The 27389-nt window shown below is 37.4% G+C and overlaps 1 protein-coding gene across 1 annotated transcript in view; it reads right to left on the reverse strand.

Moving 5' to 3' along the window:
• Positions 1 to 1240: 1240 nt before the first annotated feature.
• The window catches only part of tmem104 (transmembrane protein 104), a 51740-nt gene continuing 25591 nt past the window's right edge, over positions 1241 to 27389 (reverse strand). Inside the window, exons 9-10 of the mRNA XM_082163372.1 lie at positions 18847 to 18940; positions 1241 to 4470 (exon numbers count right to left, since the gene is read on the reverse strand). Of these exons, the coding sequence (XP_082019498.1) occupies positions 3707 to 4470; positions 18847 to 18940 (858 nt within the window). The 3' untranslated portion in view covers positions 1241 to 3706. The remainder of the gene's footprint in view (positions 4471 to 18846; positions 18941 to 27389) is intronic.

Genomic DNA, 27389 nt, shown 5'->3' on the forward strand with positions numbered 1-27389 from the left:
GTGAAATTTACTTAAATATGCGTGCAAAAATTTTTACTTATTGATTTTTTCAGTGTGTATGCAAATTCTTCCCTGTACTTTGGTTGTAAAACACAGATTGGCTATAGTCCATGTTCACGTCCCGTGCTGAACTCGATTAGGTCTACAGTTTGAGTGGATCAATATCCTCCTTCATCTAATCAATAGAGCAGGGCATGAAGGTAGGACATAAGTGAATGCAGGTGAGGCTGTACGTACACCACTGACCCGACGGAAGACGCCCTTCTACCAGATTGATGGATGGACCGTTAAAAAGTAGCATCTGGAATTCTGGTCAAGACCTTCATGTCATTTTTAATGAGCAAATATGAGACTTATTTTAAAAAGATGCAAATAAGAAGTTCATTTTAAATAAATAAAAATACATGATAGTAAGGCAAGGTTTATGAAGAAGTAGTAATTGGCCTCTCCAGCATCATTACTCAGAGCATATACTACAGAAAGCGACTAAACCCATAAAAATGCCACATTTCATCCAATCAAACCAGCAACATGCGCTGCCTTTTCAAGCAGCTCGGAGAATGTGGAATACATTAAAGCAAATTAAGGTAAAACAAGACTGAATTAAGAGGGACGTTTTAATTAAACACCACCACAGCCCAGTACAGACATGAAAGGACAGGATGTCACAGGCATGCTGGGATTCAAATTCAGAGGTTTATGGTCACAATAAAGAGCTAGCGCTGTTTACTTGGATTCAAAATTGTGAAATGAAAATGTTCTCGAGTAAATGTTCACCGTTGTCCTCTAGAATGATTTCGGCTGGGTTTACAGTCCATAGATCTGTTGTTTCAATATCAGTTTAAAAAATATACCAAAAATAATAAATAATCTTCATCTAATAATAAAAAGTCTGAGAGTTATGGAAGGTATTTTTTGCCTATTTTAAATGAGTAAAATTATAAAAGATTTCATTTCAAAAGTGTCCACAAAGTATGTCAAAATGTTTTGACTCAAGTCAAATGACTCAAGTTTCATTTTCAATCATAATGCATTGTCCTTAAAAAATAAAATGCAACAAATTATTTGACATAAAGCAATGCAATATTAAAAGGCAAATGTGAAAGAATTTTTTTGTTATGCCAAACAATCCTTTACATATGAGAATTTCTGAGTTTATTAAAAATACTTTTTTTTATGATTTTTGTGACAATGACAAACAGAATATAATAAAAAGAATAAATGAAACAAAATGTCAATCTTAAAGATCAAAAAGAGCATTTCCATTTTTATTTTAACGAGACATCAGTGGACGTGATTGTCAAGTATATGAAGTAACTTACATGCAAGCGACAGGCGGCACAGAAAATACAATCAAGAAAAAGACATTTGAGAGAGAAAGAGAGAGAGAGGAATAGTTATTTAGGTGAAAGAAGGAAGATCCCTGGAAAGAAGGCACATTTGTTTCATTAAAATAAAAAATAAAAAAATGGACATATTACATGAGTATTTGGTAATACATCACTTCACCCATGTGAAATGACTTGCTTTTGTGCTTTAGGGTGACATGAATGCTAATGCATGTCCTTAACAGAATGCTTGTGGAGCACATCAGAGGAAGAACTGAATAAGGAGACGTCCGTTCTTCCCACAAACAAGCTCTTACAGACATATTTCCCTTTAAGTCAACCGCAGAAACAGTGTGAAGTCAAGTGCAGGATCTGATACGGTTCTCTTAGATCAGCAGACAGCGCTCTCACAGAGAGCAGCGATCAGTTTACAGTATCAAACACGTCACAGATGATCAAACCAATCCACCGTTGACAAACAACACGAAGTGTCAAACTAATGAGTCACATTCACATTGCCTGAGAAAACCTGAGGCAGACATGAGATGGGAGGAGAAGAAATACACACACATAGGAAATCATTAAAGACATAAAAGGAACAGTTTAGATGTTAAAACCGGTCATCATTTACTGACCCTCATGGAATTACAAACCTGAATGACCTTTTGTCTGCGCGCAAAAGATAAAATAAGTAAATATTTTCACTTATAATGAAAGTCAATGGGGTCCAATGTTGTGTTGAACTCCACTGATGTTTATTTTATGAGCAAAAAAAGCTGAAACATTCTTTAATATAATTTGTGTTTTGCAGAAGTCAGTCAGTCAAACAGTTTGGAATGACATGTCTATAGGTGATTAAATGATGAGAGAATTAAAAATTTTGGTACAAAAAAAGACCAAAATGTGCAAAAGGCAAAGCAGGGTGGGAATCAGCTGCCGTACATTCGGAATTCAATCGAAGCCAAATTCAAGACTACGTCGTCAGAACTAAAGTGACATTATCATTAATAACCGTGTGAGTGTGATCTCTCAGGCACGATGAGGTGCTTCATATTGATGATGATAAATATTTGTCTCTGTAGATCATGAGAAGGATGTGTCCTTTTAATATCAGGTTTATCTTCCCTTCCTGTCCCCCCTAAGGGCCTGTTAGAGTACCCGTGAGCTCCGGGTAAGACGTCAGTACATGGAGAACATATTGAAGCTTTCAATGCCTCGATCAATCCGCTGATGAACTGAGATTGAACCGCAGGTCTGGGTTCAACCGTTGCGCACGTGTCACCATCAGTCAGTGCAGTTTGCTGTCAAGTCTGTTTGGCTTTGACTTGATGAAGATTATGAATAATGTTTTTGGTGAGTCCAAAAGAACAAAGAAACACCAGCTCGTTGTTTCTTCTTAAGATCAACCAAATCAGAGGGTGATGAAATCTGTCAAGAACAACGCCACATTCAACCCCAATATCAAAAAGATTTAAATAAGGTCTTATATTTTGTTTGAACAAAATGAAAGGCTATTTCTTAAGAACACTGCGATTTAAGACGACAATTAAATCACAAGTTATAATATAATATAATATAAAATTCATTGGGAACAATTCAGAAAATTATATAATATAAACTGGGAATATTATTTACATTTTACATATTTAAATTGTGAAATATTTATACATCAATGTTCTCTCTAAAAAATGCTGGGCTGTTTCAACCCATGTTTGGGTCAAATATGGACAAACCCAACTGTTGGGTTTAAAAGTTTAGCGTTTAAAGTTAAAAGTTTAAATATGGACAAAAGTTTGTCCATATTTGAGCCAAACATGGTTGAAACATCCCAGCATTTTTTAGAGTGCAGTATATCTTTTTGCCTTTATAAATGGTGTTATTTTTAATTAAGTCATGAATGAATCACTGTATTATAGTATTTTAGTAGTTTTACAGTATTTTTTACTATATTGCAATAATGAGAATCATTATTCAGAACAGAATTTGGTGTGACATGCTTGATTGTCATGTAAATAACATCACATATTCAAAGACTTTTTCTTCCTTAGGCAAAATAAAATATATTTGTATTGTTTATTTATTTTAATTTTTTTTGCTTTTGGGGTGAAACATGACCCAGGCATGTTTTCATGAGATTCACCTGACCAAGAACACCTCAACTTAAACAAAGTAGCGTTTTGAATGTATTAAAACTGTGGATTTGTGAGAGAAAAGTCTCACGTTAGTCCTACTGAAGTAATGCCAAAACCTCTTTTGGTCCCTTTTAGACACTGAAGTAAATTTCAGCTAATGCCATTCTTATAACATTAGACCCTAACAAACACCCTTCAAAAATCCAAACAAAAACGCAACTTGACAAAACAAATCTGCTTTTATACTCAGTTCTTGGTTTCTGTAAGGACAATATTAGCCGTTACAAACATTAAACAGAACGTTGCCCACAATATCACAAACCAAACCCAGAAAGCATGATGGAAAGGTGACCGGTGCTTATTCACAACATCCCTTCCAAACACGGGTTCTAGATGACGCCGACTGAAATACACCAGGAAGGCCGGGATCATATACTGAATGCCCGTTCCGGCATATGCTCCAGTAATACCCACAAGCGACTCCAGATCGTGAGTACAGAAGGCCACGATAATGGGCGGCACTAGAGTAATGAGTGGGAAGACGATACGGTCCACCACCCAAGGGTACGTGCCTCCATCCCGATGGAAGAGAGTTTTCCAGTTGTTGCGTAGTGTGACGGCTATTATGGGAAAGTTGGTGCTAATGGTGAAGACGGGAAAGAGGCCCAGGAAGTAGCGCAACACTGGAATGCCCAAAACGTCACAGTTATCTGTGAAGTTTAAAGTGTACATGTCACGCAGGAGAGAGCTGTCGAAGCAGAATATGGCTGTGAGGGACAGCAGGGCGTAGAAGCACAGGATGAGGATGTAGTCGGCCATGACCATGGCGCTCATGCGCCGCTTGTTGGAGATGGGCGTCACGAGTGAGGGCAGTGAGTGCTGGCACATGAATGAGTAGACACAGACCCCGAAGAGGTTGGGCACACCCGAGACCTGAGCCACAGATGGGCGGCCCTCACTGTGCCCCTTGCCAATGCGAATCAAAGCCAGGATGATCATCATGGTGAATGCTGAAAGAGAAACAAAGAAAAAAAGGAATTAAAACTCATATATAAATAGTTAAATAAAATTATATTATAACAGACGAATTTATAAACAATGTAGATCTAGTGCTGTACATTTATCTCATACACACGAGTGTGCCAAGTTGAGATGATTATTTGTTAACACGGGCCGCCTAAAGCCGATTTTTAGGCACATCAGACTCAAATCCATTTAGTTTTTTTTGTAGCCTCAATAGCGCAAAAAAAGAAGCATGAAATTAGATTTTTACTAAATCAATCCAAGTCCATTGTGGCTTGAAATCCAGTTAAATTGGATTTTTGTAGATCCGTTTCAGCATGAACTGTACAAAGCTTGTTTCCCATTAACTAGAAATGGATGTGGGAAAAAGTAAGGTCTCAGTTGCTTATGTTTCCTGCTTTACTAGTTGCCATGATGGATGTGGAGCAGAGGCCAAATTTCCAGTTCTGGTCGCTCCACATTGACAGCTTGCTGCTCATAAACCCCGTCTACATTAGAAGCCAATGACGCAACAACTTGAGTCTGTAAACACTGGCATGACGCACATCTTTAATGTATCCCGTGTTAACCAACCATGGGCCAATCAGCTGTAAAAATCTGACTTTAAAAGTTTATGTAGCCATGCAACATTAATAGTAATGCATTGGTATAAAAAGTTGACTTTGGGGCATTTTAGAACAGTGAAACAGAAGAGAGACTTCTGGAACCATGATTACACATACTTTACTTTAACAACCAATGCAAACATTAGAGGAAATTAAGTGCATTGTCCATACAAAGAAACCAGTCTTAAAAGATCTTAAACCAATTGTACAAGTTTCCACCATGTTGCAAGCTAGCACTGTATTCACCCACACATATGCACGATTGGGCATTCATTATTAACCCTGAACTTTGGGTTAGGTTTGACTAATTGGTTTGCACACAAAAACAGCCACATGTCAGAATCAAATAAAGCCCTTTTATTGAGCACCCTTATTATTAAGTCTCTTAATTCTAATCTTTTCGTCTTATTCAAGCTCTTTATTATTTCTATAATTTTGAATTTATAGAGAAAAATGCTCGTCTTCCTGTATTTCTAATTGGATCAATGTTTGCAATCAATGGTGAACAAGATGAGATTGTTAAGTATCTAATGGGCTTCTGGCAAATGCTGAGCTGGTTGGAACGGACCAATAACTCCCCAAGGTGATGCATGGGCAAACAGGTAGAGCGAGAATCCGGGTGGTAAAAACCTCAAAAGACTCCACCATTTGTTATCTCTAACATCTAGAGCAAAAGAGCTGAAAGGAATAGTTCACCCAAAAATGAAAATTAGCCCACTCACCCTCAAGTCATCCTAGGTGTATATGACATTCTTCTTTCAGACGAATACAATCAGAGTTATATTAAAAAATGTCCTGGCTCTTCCAAGATTTATAATGGCAGTGAATTGCAGTCCATAAAAGTGCATCTATCTATCATAAAAGTGCTCCACACGGCTCTGGGGGGTTAATAAAGGCCTTCTGAAGTGAATGAAAATATTCATATTTAAAACATTTGGTAACTAAACAGAATTGTATTAAGTTTAGTGACAACATGTTACAATGTCTACATGGTACAATGACTGGTAGGCTACTGTTTGTATTATTGCTTAACGCAATTTTCACGATTTCAATTCAATTCTTGGGATTTGATTTCAATCTTGATTCAATATTGACTGTTTGGACAAATATTAGGTAGGCTACAGAAGATAGCCAACATGTTAATTTTTCCTCAAGAAAAAATATCTCTCACATAATTCTGTAAACATACAGAGAGCCCTATCAGCAGGTATTGTTAAAGTTAAAAATAACAAATTAAATAAAATATAATGCGGTTTTCATTATAATAACAAAGTAAAACTCTCTATTTAACAAGTATTTTAAACTATTTAATAAGTAAAAATATAATAAATATGAAATATAGTGCACATATTTAGCAAAATACTCCTCTCTATAGCTATTTTTTCAAGTCAACTAACGTGCTATGGTCATTAAATGGCTTTCCTGAGGTAAATGTAATGTTCTGTGCCATAATTGTTCTCCTGCTGTTTTATTGACCTCTTTCTGTGGTTGAAAAACACTGATTGATCGCTATTATGTATGAGGCATATATACACACCTTTCAGTAAGTTGTACTGTATCTTTAAATAAAAAGTAACGTAACAGATGATTGGTTTACTTCAACTGAGGCAATACAGCGATCTGTCACGTCACATTTACAAGCGGCAAAACGGTATTTACTGTATGAATTTCGTAATAAAATGGACAGAACCTGAGAGCTGAGAATATTTTGCATATCAAAAGTAACCTGCTCTGTGTAGTCTGTCGGTCTCCGTGTCCTCTTTGCTCCGCGATTTTTCTCTGCGTGAGAAAATGGATGTGTGGCGTGAGAGCGTGTGAAAAGTGTCAACTGTGTGAGTCTCACGCTGAATGCGTGTGAGCTGGCAGCCCTGTTCTTCTCTTATGCTATACTATACTGTCCAAACTCAGTCCTGGAGGGTCACTGTCCTGCAGAGTTTATCTCTAACTTTTAGCCTCAACACACCAACCTGGAAGTTTCTAGTATGCCAAGCAAGATCTTGATTAGCTGGTTCCGGTGTGTTTAATTGGAGTTGGAGCTGAACTCTGCAGGACAGTGGCCCTCCAGGTGCAGGATTGGACACCCCTGCTCTACTGGTTAAACTTCTAATCCACAACAAATGGGTAGCTGTTAAAGAAGTCCCAAAGTCCCAAAAGAAGCAGATATTCTTCTTGTAGAGCTGTGTCCTTCCCTCCTCAATAAAATATTATCTGTACCAGCCCTCATGCTCTTTTCTAATGCATCACAGTGCCAGGTTAAGGAGTAGATGTGGAAATGTGAAATGCTGATCTGATTCAAAGGGGAAAATGGATCGGGTCCTTCCGCACATGTGAGAGTCGAGCTGATGTGCAATTAATCGGAGGTGCTCCCAAGAGCAGTTCTGGCCCAAAGGTCTCCATTAACATTAAAGGTGTCCACACACATGCTCATTCAGTGTTTAAAACAGATGCATTCATCAGGACTAGGAGTACAACATTCTGGCAGCAAACAAGGGGCAGAGTGCGTATGTCACACTAAGTCTATTAATCAAGGGTAGGTTGCATGTAAGGGGAATAAATAATTTACTAGCTACAAAAAACAAACCACGCAATGGTCTCAAGTAGGGGTGACCCCGAATAGTCGAAGATTCGATGCTTCGATAGGAGGAGCCTGATTCGACTACCGATCTCATGGTCGAATCTTCGCAGAGGTGTTATGAAACGAGGATCATGCCACTTTGGCTATATGAGGGAGCTCAATTTCACATAGAACTAGCTTTTATGTCAATACGTTAATATTCAGCCTATTATGATAATGCTGTATATAAAAATGTGCAAAGAAAGAAGCTTTTAATAAATATTTTTTAACGTGCGTGAATAAATCCAAACACCCCGTGACAGATTTAAGTTTCACTTTCAATCCGTGGCCGACAGAGGAGCGTCTTCGCGGCAAGGATTTAAATCTTTAACAATGTCTGGCATAAGAAAATCTAAAGTGTGGATGTACACCATCAGAAAGGATATTCTCCCACGCTGGATTTAGCATCAGGAAAACCATTATCGCACTTCTGCCGGCCAACGTTAACATGTTTCACGCATAGACTGGATTTCACGTTAGAATGTATTTTATCCGCGTGCACAATTTGAAAAGACTCCAACGGACAGACAGAGTGAAAGACTTTCAGGATTTGTTCTCTCGATCAGGTATCGGGTACAAGTGATTTCAAAACTTTTCAGCCGTTTCTAATTTGATTTTTGGATGCTGTGAACATTTTTAGCTAAAAAGACTGCCTCCAGTTTAGCATTTCTTGTTGTTTCTGCAGTTAAAAAGACAAAGTTGAAAATTCTGGCTACTATCGTTATTTTAATAATTTCTTTATTTTAATTTTATTTATTAATCTGTCAGGGTTATCTGATCTAACTATTTGTGGCTTGTGTTTTGAATATATGTTCCCCTGCACTTTAGGCATTTTGCACACATTTGCTCCTCATCCTGTGACTTGATTCTAATTTATTTCGTTTTGTATTTTTTATTTATTAGAAAGGTATAGGCCTATTCTGTTCTAATTTAATTTTAGTAAATTAATTGTTTATTTTTTCGGTGCATCGATGTTGCGCTGTAGGCTGGCCTGCTCGCACAGGTAATTTAGCCGATTTAATTTGATTTGCATGTGAAATGCAAATCCTGTCTGCAGTGTGGCCTTTCTGGAGTTATGTTATTTCTTAGTTTTATTGATCCAAAATGTTTTTATACATTTTCTTCTATATCTTTGTGTGATTTTCTGTACATCGCGGCTTTGAAACGTTAAAGCCCCGCCCCCATACACATGATTCGACTATTAGTCGACTATAGGCAAGACATGACGATTCTGATTCGACTATGAAAATCCATAGTCGGGGACAGCCCTAGTCTCAAGACATACTGCTTGCTGCTTCCCTCGCAATGAGATGCAGTAAAACTACAAATGAAAACCAAAACAAAGAATAAAGAGAAGAAAAAGCAGTGACAAACACAGCGAAAGTCGGGTCTCATTTTACACCAAATCTAGGGATGACGCAGAACATGTCATGTGACCATACCACAGCAGTCCTATACTAAATTAAATATAAATTACAAAAAAATACAATACAATACAATACAATACAATACAATACGATGAAACAATATGAAAATTTTATTTTATGAATATAGTGACCAAAATGATCACAATTTTCAATATTATCATCAAGGTATTGTCAAAATGTGCTGGAAATGTTCAAAAAGTACTGAAACACACACTGAAATCATTTCACCAAGTATTATATTAAAAACCAATAAACAACAAATAAATTAGCAGCACTATGTACTTTTTGTTTGCATAACATACATCTACTAACATGACTAACACTTTATTCAAATAAAGTTGCCAAAAGTTTCATTTAAGCCTTTTAAACCCTTTAAATCAATTTTTGCATTCGTCACAAAAAAAAATGGCAGACAGTCTGAGGCCTTGTCCACACTCATAAGTTTTTTTTTATTTTTTTTTTTATCTTTTTCTCTCCGTTTGGGCCTCCAAAGTGGATAAATTTGAAGACGCAGTTTTCGCGTTGTAATGTGGACTGTGAAAACTGAGGTATTTAAAACCGATGACGTAAGTTTAGTCATGTGACGCATATTGTACCAATAGATATTCTTTTATATACCGGTATTGTGCCTGATATGTGCTATTCACTTTCACGTTTTGCTAAAACGTGTTACTTAGTTTGCACTTTTCATATCATAGTCCTGCAAAGATGACAGAAAATTTACTCACATTTGCGGTCCTGCAGCAATACATGAGAGCAGTTGCGTTTTAGACCAAACATATGGTGAGTGAGTGCGACCTGGACGCATCAGTGAATGAGATATTTCACTAAATAAAATGATCCTGTCAGACGAATTGCGATAACTATTATTTATTTGTATTATAGAATATAATGCTAGGAATTCACATCTGCATGCTGTAGAAGTACTGTACCATGACAGACAATATATAGAAAATATATAGAACACAAGGCTTGCTCAGTTGGGGATATTTTGGGGATATTTAATTTAATTTTATCAATCAATAAATTCCTCTTGAAACAAACTTTGTTGTATTATTTTAATTTAATACTGTGAAGCTGCTTTGATACAATCTGTATTGTGAAAAGCGCTATACAAATAAACTTGACTTGACTTGACTTGACAAAGCCAAAGGCGCAACAATTGCAATAACAGGCAACCTTCATGTGCAATATGCTTAATATCGCAAAACAGGTACGCAATAGCTCAACTAGAGGACAAAAGCAGACAATACACAATGATGGACCTGGAAATCATTAGAGGAAACGTCAGAGACAGTTAATGTAGCCGATGAACCAACCAGAGAGGGTACATGCATGGATGAGATGGAGTGAGATGCAAGATGCATTACTCCTTTTCATAACAACTGCACTGAAAGAATAGGAGGAGGAAAAAAAAGAAGAAAAATAATCAAGGGCACACTTAATCCAAATACTCCTGACATCTCACGACACAATTCAAGTCATTCTATAGGCGCTTAACCTTCAGCACAGAGGCCTTTTGTTGTTTAGGGATGAGATGTGATTGCATCCCGGCCCAGCGATTCATCACATGCTATAAATTCCCTCAGTGTACATGCCGATGGCCATTGAAAATGCCACTGGTATCTGTGTCTTCAAGTCTTATATTCATCATGATATGTTTGTATCTGACACCGGTGCCAACAGAGCCCGGTTGGAAGACACCACACAGGTAGATGAGGGAATAAAAAAGGGGGGCAAATAAATTCATGCAGCAAAGTCAAACATGTCCTGGCATTACAATCAAAACGACACTGATTGCTAAAGCTTCCCTAGAGGGACGATGTGTTGGGTTTTGAAGGACACTCTTCATTAACAAAGCACCCATGGGATGTTGATCAGTCACATGACCAACTGTGACCATCAAGTGTGAATGGAGAACGATGACTGCCGAGAACATTAAGTAGACGTCAAAAACATCCCATCTGTGAAATTATCAATCAATCATCATCCATAAACTTTGTTATTTAGCTATTCAAAGCAACTTGCAGTAATCATGATTTTGCCAAGTAGGACAGGTTCCTGAATAAACACTCTTGCTTGTCCTTGAACATTCCTATCAAACAATCAAATTTCAGGGATATATACATATTTGTGTGTGTTATATAAATATACAGTAAAAAAAATATATCTGAATGTCATATATATATATATATAATGTTTTATTTTCTTCTATATCATAGATAGATAGATCGATAGATAATGCTTTTCTTAAATAAATGCTTTTCTTTTAAACTTTCCATTCATAAAAGAATGAAAAAATTATCACACTTTCTACAAAAATATAAAATACATAAGCAGCACAACTGTTTTAAACATTGAAAATATTAGTAAATGTCTGTTGAGTATCAAATCAGCATATTTGAATGATTTCTGAAGAATCATGTGAGACTCAGACTGGAGTAAAGATGCTGAAAATTCAGCTTTAACATCAAAGAAATAAATCACATTTAAAATAAAATTAACATAATTAACTTTTTACTGTATTTTTAAAAGCAATTATATATATATATATATATATATATATATATATATATATATATATATATATATATATATATATATATATAAAATTAATGAATTAAAAGAAATTTTTAAATATAAAAATATTTATATAAATAAATATTAGTTATAAATCAAAATAAATGTCTCGCACTACATCTAATATGTATACAGCTTGTGATCTATTGTGCAATAGGTTAAAGGGATACTCCACTTTTTTTGGAAATAGGCTCATTTTACAATCGTAAAATTTTACTAATCGTAATATACCATTATATCAGTAATAATGATATTACTCTTCGTAATATCATTACGAAGAGTATAGTTCCTAGCCATATCAGCCTAGAAAATCGCAACTTTTCATTTTCCGTCGGTCTTAGTACACGATGTAACTACAGAAGAGTCAAGTTTTAAATAGGAAAAATATCGAAACTCTTTGGTCATTTTTTTTGAGAGAGATGCTAATGGTCTTGTCCGATTCAATGATCTATGCTAAGCTATGCTAAAAGTGGTACCGCCAGACCCGGAGATCGGCTGAATGGATTCGAAAACGCTAAAACTGAACTGTTTAACTCTGGGGGAGTTGTAAAATTAGCCTATTTCCAAAAAAAGTGGAGTATCCCTTTAAGGAGTTTTTGTGTTTTACAGGAATGCTGTTTCAGGGCAAACATACTTTAGGGGGAAAAACCAGTCAACTGATCAATAAGGTCTTGCTCAAGGGTGCAGTGGTCATAGTTCATGGATCAGCCTTCTGGTTCAGTACCCAGCCCAGATCTTTAACCCCAATACTACAGCGCAGAGAAACAGTCCCTTCTGTGCTGCCAAAACAGTCACTAGGAATCATCATGAATTGATTTTTCGGACTGTCTTTGTGATATAGTTCTGTTAATTATTGAATATGCTCATGTAACAGAGGGTGAATACACAGCATACATAAATCTCCCTAATCACCTAAACTTTATTCTGCACCTAATTTTTAAAGTAATTAAAGTTATAACAGAAACTCATTAAGGAGGCAAATGTGGACATCAATACATAGCAGGCGTAAGGGAGTGCAAAATTTAAGACATCTATCTTACCACAATTTAGACAAGATAACCCAGTAGAGAGCATCCACAATATGGATAGCCAAAGCCATTTTAGACCAATTGATGATCCTCTGAAATTTTCAAGCAAATGAGCGAGTGGTTTTATGGTCTGTTAAGGAAAGCGGTGTACGGTAGTTTGTAGCTTGTCCATATTGTAGGCCCTGCTAAATGAGAGACACCAACACATTTTCCTTGAGAGCAATTTTCAAGCTCTATGAGCTGAACCATTTCCTGGGGTATTCATTAAGGCACGGCTATATTTCACCTTGAGACTACACTGCTGCAGAATATCCCACACTGATGCCGTTTCAGACCCAACACCTTTTACAGTATATCTGACCTATAAAAACACTATAAAGTCTGATTTTCAACGGACGCCTGTTAATAAGGGAAAAACCCTTAACATTTAAATTTTGTACTGCAGCTTTTCCTTAGTGGCGATGTTGTCTATTTGAAGTAGGGCTGCAACTAATCAATAAAATATTGAAAAAAAAAGAAAGAAAAAAAAGAAACACTTTACAGTAGCAAAAACTGCGACAAAATTGTTTATAAATTTGGCACATTGCACAATACCTTACGTTTGATAATTATATTCACATCTGTAAATGCTATAAATTCAGAGTATTTTCATTTCTCGAAAAGCTCATCCTGGCAGCAAGCAAGTCTTTAGTTAAACTTTAGCTTTGACACGCTCAATTAAGGCAAAAGTATACTTCGGCCGTCCACGTTCCGTGACAGTCCGCGGAACACCATTTCCCTCATCAGGAGGGAATGTCCGCGCACATGCAGCCCAATTTTTGTGTCCGTGATTCGCGCATGCTCAAGGTAAATGTTGAGACAGAAGATCCCACTAGGTGGCAATACACAGTTGTGATGTATTGTGCAGGAGTCGAAGAAGAGTGCGGAAAGAGCGTAACAAAGCAATATGCTGTTTCTTTCAAGAACAGTAAACAAAGCAGTATATCATTTTCCATACTTTTTGTTTTGGTTCTTGTTTGTTGCATGTAATGGTGCATCCACTACTTTTCTTCTTTTATCCTTCCAAGCAAATATACCAACAAAAAAATGACACGACTCAGTGCTGCCCTCTGATGTCTTATAGAGTATAGAAAAGCAATTGTACTGTGCATGTCTCGAATCAGTCCATCTGCACTGTACATTTTTACCACACTAGCAATTACAGCATTTTGACGAAGATCATAGTTGGCACATCTACACTTAATTCTTTGCATCTATCACCTTTATTTACACACACACACACACACACACATTTCCTTACATTATTCAAATGTATGCATTTGGCAGATGCTTTTATCCAAAGCGACTTGCATTGCATTTAAGTGATTTATTTTTTATGAATTCCCAGGGAAACGAACCAATGAAACTGTTAGCACCATGATCTTCTGTTTGAGCTACACGGAAATATGTAATGACGCAATGATGTCTTCAACCTGAACACAGATTCTGAGTCTTGAGCACCTTGCTCTAGCACCATTAACAGTAATGCAGTCTCCAAGAAACGGTGTGTAATGCAACATGAAGTCATAAATCTCCAGTGAGTAATCACACGCTCTTTGTCCGTTCCTCAACGCTCACACTAAATATGAATTAAAGCGGCAACCTCACTGACTCATTTCGCTCTCCATGTCAAAAGCTGATAAATGTTCTCTACTTCAGTGCTGAGAGGAGGTGATCCTTCCCATTTAAATTACCCCTGCATTAAAACCGCCTTTAAATAATGCATACAAAAATGCACAGCTTTGCATACAAAAGACAAGATGCCATATCTGTGTTCCTGATAAATAAGTCACTTCATGCATTTCATACAAGTGGTTGTGAAGGGCTACGGGTTCTGGGACTGCTGAGGTTTTATATATATGTGCCTAGATGAGTAACGACACACAACAAGCAGTATTAAGTCAAGTATGATGCTGTTATGCTCATTGAGCTAATAATTGAGCTCCGCTTTCTGGTAGGCAAGGTTCAGCAGAGTGACGGCGCTGGCAGTAGATGGCATTGAGTCTAAAACACAAAGTGGTTCCCTTGGCGCCAACTGAACCGAATCCTACTTACCACATCTCATTTGACACAGGAGCAGGCACGGTCTCTCCTCCTGTGCATTATGGGTGAAAAGGCACACAAGGGACGTGCCTGCTTGTCCTGCTGTCTGCTGTGAGTAATGACTGAGAGCAGAGAAGATCATAGGAAAAAGCACAAGCCTGGAAAGGGTGAATGGAAAAAGCTAAAAATTTGATAGGCGACTGGTCAACCTATTGACCAACCCATTGACAAATCTTTAGAATCAGCATGAGAAGTTTGTCTGGTTCAAATGAACAGCGAAGGATGGTTGCGCTAATGTACAGATATGCCGATATTCATCGACGGAAGGGAAAAATGTGGAAGAATTTTGACAGCTTTGGTTTCGGTGTAAAATAATAGCGCTATATATGATTAATCGGTTAGTAAGCACAGCATATAATGAATAAAAGCACTGTCACATTACAAAAGAAACCCTATGAGGATGGCCAGGGCCTGAAAGCATCTTGTATCACTCTGAAGGGGTTTATTTTGGGATAATGACTGCTTGGCAGTACATTCTCCCTGTTATTATCAAATAAATTAAATGGACATGGGATATTGATTTGAGATCAAATTATCGTATTCTGTGGGAAGAAAGAGGCCGTGGAGTGATACGAGAGACATGAAACTAGCACCAATATGTAGGAAATTAGTTGCCAAGGGAAACAGTGAAATATACAGTTTAGCATCATTATAAAAAAATATCTATCCACAGAATGCAGTGACTGACCAATCAGAATCAAGTATTCCTTGGAGCTGTGTAATAAATAAACAGTGTTTTTTCTTGGAACTACTTCAAGATTGCTTACAAAATAAAAAAAAGCATTTTATATTCACAACAAATATTGGTCATTATAACGTCTGTGCAAAAATATACTACAAACTAAACATGCTTTACTGTATATTAGATATTACGGATGTGCCCGTAGCCGAATACGAAAAGGAAATGAAGCATTCAACGGAGACCCTAAAGGGACATGGTGATGGGAGATAAAAAAAGAGATAGGAAGAAAAAATATATTTCAATGCTTTTGCATTCTCTCGCAATTATATAGTTGGGTTGTTATATTGTATATAATTTGCGGGCATCAGAGAGCTGCTATCAATATGCTGGGAATTGAAATAGTTTCCGAATTGGCGATCACATGTATAGGGAGCGGCGGTACTGACCAATATTTTTTATACATTTTTTTTGTCAATGATGCTCAGGATCTGTTGCGCATCAAATCATCCAGCATCCAGCTCCATATTATCTTCATGTTATAAGTGAAATCTGATGAACTGTAATGTGACCAACTACTGCAGCAAGCCTAACCATGTCCCTTTAGGCTTTAGGCTTCAGGCACATCCCTATTAGATATGGCAGCTGTTCTCTACCTGGTTTCATCTTCAAGGATAAATTCCAGTGGCTCAATCTATGGTGAGTCTATGGTAAAGTAGTCATTTTCACTTGACTTTTAAGTTCCATTAGCATGGATAGGCCTTTTTTTACTTTATTAATTAGAAACTGAGATCATTCATGGATTACTCTGCACATTAAATGTCCAAATGTTTGTTAATGAGAGTCAAAGGGAACTAAAACCCTTGACTATTGCTGGATCACATTAATTCCGGTCTAAAGCTTAGACAAGATTTGTTGTCTTTTTGTTTGTTTTGTCTGAGAGTAATTTTTTTCTACCCGGAAGACCGATTAACAAGTAAACCTGAAGTAACCCTTGCAGAATACCTGAATAACCTTGTACAAAAAAAACAATTGATTCTTTTAAATGTCTAATTGTAAAAAACAAACCTAAAATAGGGTACTACTTTGTATAACATTATACAATTTTGTGCAATAGAAATACAAATATATCAAACATTTATGGTGGTTAGTAATTAGCAAATTAGATGAGAAAAAAAATTTGAAGAAGAAATTTGACATTCAATTTTATGTTGTAAAATTAGTTTTTATACTAAGCAAGATTTAATTTTTTTTTACAGCCCTAGTTTTAAGAGTGAATTTAAGACATTTTAATACTCTAGGGCCCAAAGATCCCTAAGTTCTAGATCTGAACGGCTCTAAATCACACTATAGACTACAATGTGAAGAATGCATTATCAAATAATTACTTCAGCTCTCTGGAGGTTCAGAACAGGCGAAGGAAAAACAGCAATAGAGAAAGATAAGAGTAGCACACATATAAAAAGATGACCACTATTCTGCAGGGCATCCATGATACATCCCTGCAAAAAGAACAAAAACTGCAATACAAAGCAAAAAGAAAACAGCAACCAGCTAGACCAGTGATGGCTTTTACCGAGAGGAATCATACATAATACATGTACTGTGCAAATGACCCCATATTGATTCAAATGACTAAAAGAACATGAACAGGTTCTGGAAAAACAGTTTGAGAAATAACAGCAGTTCATCACCTGCACTGAGCAGTTTAATGTTGCTGAAGCAAGCAGGATGTGCTACTTCACCCCTCAGGTTATAGTGCCCTTAAATGAGCAATACATTAAAACACAGATGGCAGAAATATGGGTGCACATGCTAATCAGCAGATTTCTGTAGTCTGTCGATGCATTTCTTGATACATAAATTTTGAGTAATTGCTATACAATGCTGCATAGCACCACTCTACAAGCATTACTGAAACCTACACAGCTAGAACAACTGCCTTTATTTTTTGCCTTGTTAGTGCCTGTGGAGCTGTTAGGAAGCGTATCCAATCTCCAATGACTCGCATACACGTCTTATTGTGAATCAATGAGACGAAGAGGAGAGAAAGGTGAGCAAAAGGACGTATGGTTGTTTCTTTGAAGTTTCTATGAGCACTGAGAATATTTGCGCAAGAAAAGGCATTCTTTGTACATTGTATGTTCATTCACCACTGCGTGCACATTCAATGCGATTCAGTGCGGCTGTGATTTGAAAGGGAAGGTGAGGATGGGCGGTTTTATTTTGGGCCTGTCATCTGGTAACTGACTGCCCAATCACGCCTGAGACGGGCTGTCTAGGCTGAAGTATGAGGGAGACAGAAGGCGGAGACATGGAGCAGGACGCATTTATGATGGAAAGACCGGATGGATGGATGGATGGAAGGATGGATGGATGGATGGATGGAAAGACCGGAGGGATGGATGGATGGATGGATGGAAAGACCGGATGGATGGATGGATGGATGGATGGATGGATGGAAAGACCAGATGGATGGATGGATGGATGGATGGAAAGACCGGATGGATGGATGGATGGATGGATGGATGGATGGATGGATGGATGGATGGAAAGACCGGATGGATGGATGGATGGATGGAAAGACCGGATGGATGGATGGATGGATGGATGGAAAGACCGGATGGATGGAAAGACCGGATGGATGGAAAGACCGGATGGATGGATGGATGGATGGATGGATGGAAAGACCGGCTGGATAGATGGAAAGACCGGATGGATGGATGGATGGATGGATGGATGGAAAGACCAGATGGATGGATGGATGGAAAGACCGGATGGATGGAAAGACCGGATGGATGGATGGAAAGACCGGATGGATGGATAGAAAGACCGGATGGATGGATGGATGGATGGATGGATGGATGGATGGATGGAAAGACCGGATGGATGGATGGATGGATGGATGGATGGATGGATGGATGGATGGATGGAAAGACCGGCTGGATGGATGGATGGATGGATGGAAAGACCGGCTGGATGGATGGATGGATGGAAAGACCGGATGGAAAGATGGATGGATGGAAAGACCGGATGGATGGATGGATGGATGGATGCACTTGTCCTTTAGAGATATTTTTGAAGCTTTAACGAAACCTACTTGCAGAAACATTTCAAACCTCCTTCAAAACACCATGTCATTTATTTTGTCCATAAGGTAAATCTTGAATACAATAAGCTATGTTTTGTTGCAACCTAATAACAAAAACATTATTTGTACAGAGTATAAAATTAAAAAATATCAATAAAATCAATAAAAACAATAAAATAAAATTGTAAGGAACTTACCAATCCATCTCATTACAGAGGTGACGATCTGGAGGTATTTGGTCTTCTGCGCATTAAAAAAGGTGAAGGGCCCCAAAAACAGTGTGAAGACACCCTGAAAATAAATAAAAATACAGAAAACGAGTCAATGAAAGCATAAAAAAAAGAATAATAATCGAGTCAAGTAGGAGACCAAGGTAGACCTCAGTAGACATAATACCTTGACCTTTAAATAACTAACAAACGTGGTTTCACATGGTACACAGTAGAATATCCAACAAACATGAACAACTCAACCTGACGTAGACAGACCAACTGCACTACTAAATGGCCAAAACTAGTAGACATGCGTATTCTAGCCATAAATTAAGTGTATAAAAGGGCCAGGGATGCACAGAACTTCATGAATGACGGGTGTACCAATTCTACAGATTCTGAGGAGCTTTTGTCTGAGCTCTGAGGGAACAGAGTCTGCATGGGTCTGCTCATGACTCTTATGGTACGCATATAATTGCTTTTTATGTGCTTCTGTGTAGGCACATAGATTCATGACTCATTTTTAATAAACTGCATTGGGTTGAGTGTTGATGAGAGACGTGCCAGTCTCTTAGATATTTATATTACAGACTTTAGCATCTTCACAGACGGCTGCGAGAAGAACTGGACCTCCCAGTCCTGGTGTGGATAATCATGCAAGCAAGGCGTTTACTCTGGATCTGAAATGTCCAACTACTACTACCACTAGTACTCACATGTAATATACCTTCTGTGTATTTCCCATCATGTGTGGTTATCAGCTTACAGCGTAGTTAAATTATGGCATGGCATATGGTATCTGTCCTAAATACATTTAACTGTTCTAACAAGGCAAACGCCTCCCACCTGTGAAACCGCATGTCTACTTTTAGGCGTGATCTTCAAATTTCCATTAAAAAAAGAAACAAATCACAAAAAGCAAGAGGTTAAAACACATTTTAATATTCGTGACTCGTGTTTGTTTATCTCTGTGGTAATATTTTCTTAAAAGTAATCTGTACTCTGATTCAGCTGCCCTCTTCTGGTACATTACAGAAGAACTAACACACTATTTTGAATATGGTGATTTGGTTTTTCAGGCAACTAGCATGCAGATAAGTTTAGTTTTCCAACACAAGTTGAATAAAATCTCTCCCCTTTCATTCACAATCAGACCAAGAATGTGAATTTAAGTAAACTGATTCAATTTTGATTGAAACTGCAGTGTGTTAAATTGTGTTTTTGCCCATTAATCTGACTCCATTTAAATCAATGTCAGATTATTGGCCAAAAACACAATTTAACACACTGCAGTTTGTTCTAATTAATACATTGCACATTATTGATGGATGACTCTCATTAAACTGTGAATTGTAAATCATCATGACACCATTCATGCTTTATCTTGAGAGGTGAGAAGTGTCTTGGTTTTTGTATAGTCAGATAGGATGAGGGTGAGATAACAGTCCATCATGATGCCTGAATGTCTGTCCTGATAAAAGAGCTGACAGAGCTAAAGTTAAACAGCTAAAGCCCTGAAGGGACAAGACAAAAGAGCATTCATATGCCATTCCTATAAAGGGTTGTAATGGTGTGAGCAAGAATAGGTTTGGACTCATATGATGATTAAGGAGAGATGTTGAAGATTTTAAACATCCCTTTAGACAAAGAAGGTCTTTAAGAGTTCTTATGAATAAATAAACAAAATAGATAGTTAATGTCAACTACTCATTAGCTATTAAAATCATTATTTACATTAGGGATTTAAAAGGCACCTAAGAACAACCAATAAAGCGAAAAATAGGAGAACCGAGCAAGACATTCCCATAATGCATTGCTGTCTGCATGAGTTATATCAAAGTGCATGCCTGCATCACTCCCACCACACAAAAATATACAACCCCACCATTTCATGATGGTTGACAACACACACAATCCTAACGATAAATATCTATTCCTGAGCAGAACTCCTACATCCCAGAATGGCCATAAAATACCATATGCAATCTCATGTCAACAAATAATGAAACTGAAAAGAAATAAAAAAAACCTATAAAACATTGCAGCTTCTTTATAAGAAGCGATGTCTAAGCTAACACATCAACCCAATCTCAGTTTTGATGGCCGGGCCTTGCTGTAGCTTCTTATTCGAAGCCTAACTTATAACATATGCCGCAGTTTCCGATTTGAAAAGGGACGCTGGCAGAAAGGTTGGAAACTTGACAGGAGCTCGCCCACTCATGCCAGGAGTGCAGAGCGATAGTAATGGATTTCCATTCTCTGTCCCATTCGACGAGTGTTGTTGGTGCTGATAGTAAAAATGGTGCAACATTGGCATGCTGGTGCACAACGCATGCCAGGAAAGGACAACAGGAAGGAAGTTTGGCAATGAATAGGAGTGAAGGGAGAAATGGAGGGCCAGGGCCAGGCAGAGAGGGCACCAAGGGAAGCAGAAAAAGCGAGAGCCGTGGGGTGCTGGGTGACTCAGACATGACATGAAGAGAGACAGAGAGGCACTGTGACATACTGTACTTGTTATCAGAAAACAGAGCTCATTCACACTCTAATAGTGTAAAATACCCAAGCATGAACCCCATGTGTTCAATATTACATTGTTAATATTACACTGTTAGCAGGCATCAATAGTAGTTCTGCTCACGCTTGGGGTTAATGTATAATCTTTAACCAGAAATCAAAAAAATTCTATTCAGTGGTTTAATTATTGTTATTATTTTTAAATAATGGGGCAAAAAAAACTTCCAAAGAAATAATGTGTGTTTATATTACTTGCCAGTGCAGAAAATTGGGTCTCATATTACTTGCCAGAGCAAGTTGGGAAAAGTGTATTGTGAGAAAAAAACTGTATATTAGTCAGCTCAGGTTGTATATTGTACATACTGTATACTATGCATACAGCGGGAAAACACAATATTCCGAAAAATTTCCATGCAGAATATTTTGAATTTTTTATTCCTTTCTTTAAAAAAAAGGAATATGCACATTTAATGTTGTGCTTAATATATTTTATCTTTCGGGATCAAAATATTGTTGCTGGGTAAACCGAGTCAATTTCCATGCTAATTTTGACCTTTTGCTGGCCAAAAATTGTGGTCATTGGGACATTGGGCCAGATGTGGATATCTTCTTTTGGATGACTGTAATGTTCCCAAAGCAATATCAGATAACAAATTCAGCAATACTGAGCTAATTTAAAAGCAACATTTGACTGAAATGAGATAAACCCCAAAATTAAATGAGAAAATGCAAAGGTGAATAGCTTGATGGAAGAGCAGGACTTGACTCATCACATCAATATGAGTGAAATGAAACCAACAGTCGATGACCGTTATTTGGCACCAGGAGATGCTGTCATGGTATAACACGTATAATTCAGAATAACAAATCTCTGAGCAATTGAGATATTAGCATAACCATTTGAGTTTCCGGTTCCATTTTTTGCAATTTGTGGCATCAAATGGAATCCTTCATGCTTACATAACTGGGACTCCAGAAACGGACCAATCTACAACACCTGTCATCGTCTGTTGAATGTGTACATTGAGCAAAGCCAGTTTATGGTTTTCTTCTTAATGTACTCCCCTAACTTCATTCCAAGTGTGGGCAGCTCTATGGGACATTTGTGTCTATGGACTTTGGGTGAGCCCTTGTGGCAGCACAGAATGCAGGATTATATCTCAACTGATAGTAACATGCAAAACGGATTATATTTCCCCAAATCCCCAAAGTGTCAAGATCCCAGTGGCATTTGTCTCCAGTGTTAATCTTTGTTAGACATTCTAGACAGGATAAAAAAAAAAATGGGAAGCAGATACACTGCTACTAGAGCGGCTAACAGAACGGACAGATTAAAGAATTTATACTCAGAACAGAACCATCAATTCAAAAGTAAACTCTCTAAAATAAAAATTAGAGACATAATAATAATAATAATAAAAAATACATGAATTAAAAAAAGAATTAACAATATTATATAAAATTAAATTATATATAAAAAAAAATGTATAACAACAACAACAACGACGACAACACACACACACACACATTTGCAGTTATGTAAAAAAAGAAAAGGACACCCTCCCTATTGAATTCTATGGTTTTACGGTTCTATGGTATCAGGACATAATAAAAAAAATCTTCTGGTCCTTGGCAGGTCTCAAAATCAGGTAAATACAACCTCAGATCAACAATAACACATGGCATATTATGCCATGTCATTATTTGTTGAACAAAAACTAGGCCAAAATGGAGAAGCCATGTGTGAAAATCTAAGTAGGCTACACCCTCCATAGGAATTAAGAGTATAAGTAACAGTCAGCGCTGCTAATCAAACACCTTTGATTAACTGATCATCAGCAAGTGTGATCACCGCTATAAAAGCAGAAGTGTTGGCAGTTTGCTGGTCTGGAACATTCAGGGGTGTTAAAACACAATGCCAAGGAGGAAAGACATCAGCAATGATCTTAGAGAAGCAATTGTTGCTGCCCATCAATCTGGGAAGGTTTATACGGCCATTTCCAAACAATTAAAGTCCATTATTCTACAAGATTATTCACAAGTGGAAAACATTCAAGACAGTTGCCAATCTTCCCAGGAGTGGACGTCCCATCAAATTCACCCCAAGGTCAGACTGTGCAATGCTCAGAGGAATCGCAAAACACCCAAGAACTACACCTCAGACTCTACAGGCCTCAGTTAACATGTTAAATGTTGAAGTTCATGACAGTCCAATTAGAAAAAGACCGGACAAGTATGGCATTTTAGGAAGGGTTGGCTCTTCTCTCTAAAAAGAACATGGCAGCACAGCTTAGGTTTGCAAAGTTGCATCTGAACAAACCATAAGACTTCTGGCACAATGTCCTTTGGACAGACGAGACCTAAGTGGAGATGTCTGGCAATAATGCACAGCCCCACGTTTGGTGAAAACCAAATACAGCATATTTTAAGAGCTGCTCAAGACTAGATGATTTTTATTATGTCCCAATATTTAAAACCATCTAATTAATTTGGGTGACCTTTCTTTTTCACATGACTGCACACACACACACACACACACACGCTACAAAGCCAGTGTAAAAACTGTAAACCAATAATAACTCAGTAATTTAGCTTTTTTCAGCTCATATCCGTCAGGCGGAAGCATCATTAACCTCCAAAATGAGCTGCAATATGCTGCCACAATTAAGAGCTCAATTAATGAATAAATGGATGCTTAACAAGTGCATTCATGAAAGTGAAAAAAAAGAAGAAAAAAATTACGCAACTGCAGCTTGACCCATCCTTCAGGAATTAAAAAAAGCAATTAAAGCATTGTTTTGGTTTGAGGTCAGCATATTGGCACAAACTGAATACTGGATTTAAACATAACACAAATTTATGATACACAACAAGAACAACAACAATAACTGATTTTTAAAAAAAAACACTCAAAGATTTGCAATGAAATGAGCTTAAATGATCATTCCAAGGTCACACATGACACGGCCTAGAACAGATATTGTGCATTAATTTATTGTAAAATAGCACTGGTACTTAATTAAAAAAATTACAGTCATCAGAGCCATGGGGCAGGGGTAAAGGATGCTCAACACAGGCCCCTAGATCCCATGAGGAAGACAAGGCAAAACGTTATATAAAAAGCAGCAAATATGCCCCGAACTCCTGGAAAGCTGAAAGCTGTCAAGACAGATCTTTCCTGCATATTGATCTTTACAATAATAGAAAACATGAATATTTGTTTGTCCCAGTGGATATCCATATTAAGATAGCAAGTGTCATAAAATCAATGCTGTATCTGACTCTTTAGAGAGGTCACTGGTTTTGTCTGCTTGAATCTGACAGTAGGAAAGGGCAAAAGACCGTCTTTTGTCTGGTCTCCATCCATGACAACATTTTCCAGTTAGAACTTTCCCTAACCGACAAAACAATAAAACAGCAAATAAATAAATAAATAAATAGCACGTAAAAAGAGAAATAAATGGCCCAACACGTCTAACAAAGATATAAAGCTTGTGCATTAGATGAGTAACTGATCCTTAATATCACTTTAGCCTGCTTTACATGCTTTAAACAGTTTTCTTTAATAACAGAACACAAATGGACAAGCTAAATTGTACAGTGAACATTCATATTTAAAGCTTAAAATTAAGACCAATTAATACCAATTAGCTTCTTTCAAGTCTCTTTAAATTTACACACAACCAACTCAAGATTTAGGCTAAAGGAATATCTTTGAAATATGATCAACAAATCTGTTGTAATGGGTCTCAATTCACCTCACTCTCATTCATATCTGTATCCTAACAGTCACAGAGCTAATAAATCATTACGGAAGTGCTTGTCGTGAGTCAGGCGGTGTTCATTAAGGCTGGACAGTTGCATTACTCTGCTATTCATGGGTCAACAGCTCTCTCCTAAAGGCCTTTGGTAAAAAAAAAAAAAAAAAGGTTGGTATATTTTAAAAAAGAAACCATTCATCCATTTACAGTCATTTGCAGCATGATTACACTGGCAACTATGGTGTGAATCAAAGCTGAAACCTTTCTAAAACAAAGGGAGCCACTGAGGAGCAGGACTAATTCTCATGACTTTGTAATACTGTGTCAAGTTCACCAAAGCACTTAGATCTCTTATAACCATAGAGCTCTCAAGTTTTGTCCAGTTCAACAGAAGCTAATTAGAATAGGATCTTTTTTTCATCAAGATCGGGGCTGACATGACTTTCACTCCACATCACCACATTAAGTCGTAAGGACAGTCCCTCTGGAGCAAGCTGACGCTACGTGCCTTGATCAAGGGCACAACAGTGATAGCTGAAGTTTCACAAATGCATGCATGCGTCCATTCAAGCACAAAAAAAACTGAATTCGGTGTTCACATGCTGTCTTGTGCTCCTCTGGGGTATGGGGGCAAAACAATGGTAGGGGAAACACTGCGACTTGTAGCCAATCAGCAGTAGGGGGCGTGTCCACTCATGATGGGGGAGGAGAGAGAGAGAGAGAGAGAGAGAGAGAGAGAGTGAGAAAGACTGTAGAAAGAGAGATGGCTGAGAGACATTACAAAAGAGAAAAGCTCAGAGGAATATCACTAGAAACAGAAGGGTTATGATCAGACAAGAGCTTTAGGACCGGCGTTAATATTAGAAAAGCTTTCTAGCGATGGAGAGACCGAATCGGGAAGGCCTGAAAACAGACACCAAGGTTGCGCTGTTTCTGCTCCACACGCGGGTAACATTGTTTTTGCTTTGTTTCACAGGACCAAGATATGCTGCTGTTGTAATGTTATCTCTAGTAACAGGACAGTTTTAAGTGTCATTGTTTGTCTAGAGCTGCTGTGCTGCTGGCGACAAACAACCAACTCTTCCTTGTATTTACTCTTGTGTACGGTGTTCATTTTCTGTTCTTTCTTCTCGTTTGTTTGCCATCTTTGCTTTATATTATAAAGCTCTTGCATTGTGTGTTTGTGAGTTTTGGGGGCGGATCAATGAAGGGAGGGGTGTGTTTGTTTGGGTTGATTTCAAATATCAACAGTGTTTCTCAGAAATCGCTTACTGCACCTTTTAGTTGAATTCGAGGAAAATGTATAAGACGCACAAACTACAATAAAAAAAAAAAAACTAATATTATTTAACAAGTTAATGTGCATCACAAAGTAAACATGCATCAATCACAAAAGGTCATGTTACTGAATATTTTGCTCTGCACTAAATGTGTCTGAAATCTGCTTTGCTAATAGAAGATACGACTAACTAACACCTGATAATATATATATTTTTTTATATATTTTTGTATTCATAACTGGCAATACTCCAAGAGGGAAGAGGCTGCACTCAGTAATTTTCATGTGGTTTAAAAAAAAAAAAAAAAATATATATATATATATAATTCAGACCTTGCCAACTCTAGAGCAGACAAGGGTCCTAATGATATTTTTAAAGCAAATGAAAGGTCAGGACTTCAGACTGTGAAATAATAATACTAATAATAATAATAATAATAATAATAAAGAATCTTCCACAAATAATTTAAAATCTAGTAAATCTTTCCTTTCTTTTTAACATGTATTCCATCTGGCAAGCACTGAAGTAAAGCTCAAGTACAGTAAACACTTAAATTCACTGCCATCAGCTAAAAAAAAAAATTGTACTACAAATATTTGTGTAAATCTAAAATGGCCAAACAAACAGTAGTCTGAACACCTTTCAGCCAGACAAAAGTCACAAACATGAGGTATGAAGGTTAAGCAAGTAGCTTCTGTGTTCAGAGTAACATCCTGAAGGATGTTTTGATAATGAGACATCGGTTGTGCTTGTGGATTTCATTTCATGGAAATCACGTACAGCCTCGTCCTGACACCCACCGAGGAAGACCATTACATCATTCTGCGATGTCCTTGGACAAGATAACCAGCTTTTCCAAACCGAGAACAATATTGTACCCAGCAGGTAGCCCCCGGTGAACACACAAGCTGTTCAGTGGACTGAAGTTAAGCCTGCAGAAATGGATTTAAGGGAAATTAAAAGAAATTATAAT

Source organism: Leuciscus leuciscus (assembly GCF_965113295.1).
Source record: "Leuciscus leuciscus genome assembly, chromosome: 1".
NCBI classification, from domain to species: Eukaryota; Metazoa; Chordata; class Actinopteri; order Cypriniformes; family Leuciscidae; genus Leuciscus; species Leuciscus leuciscus.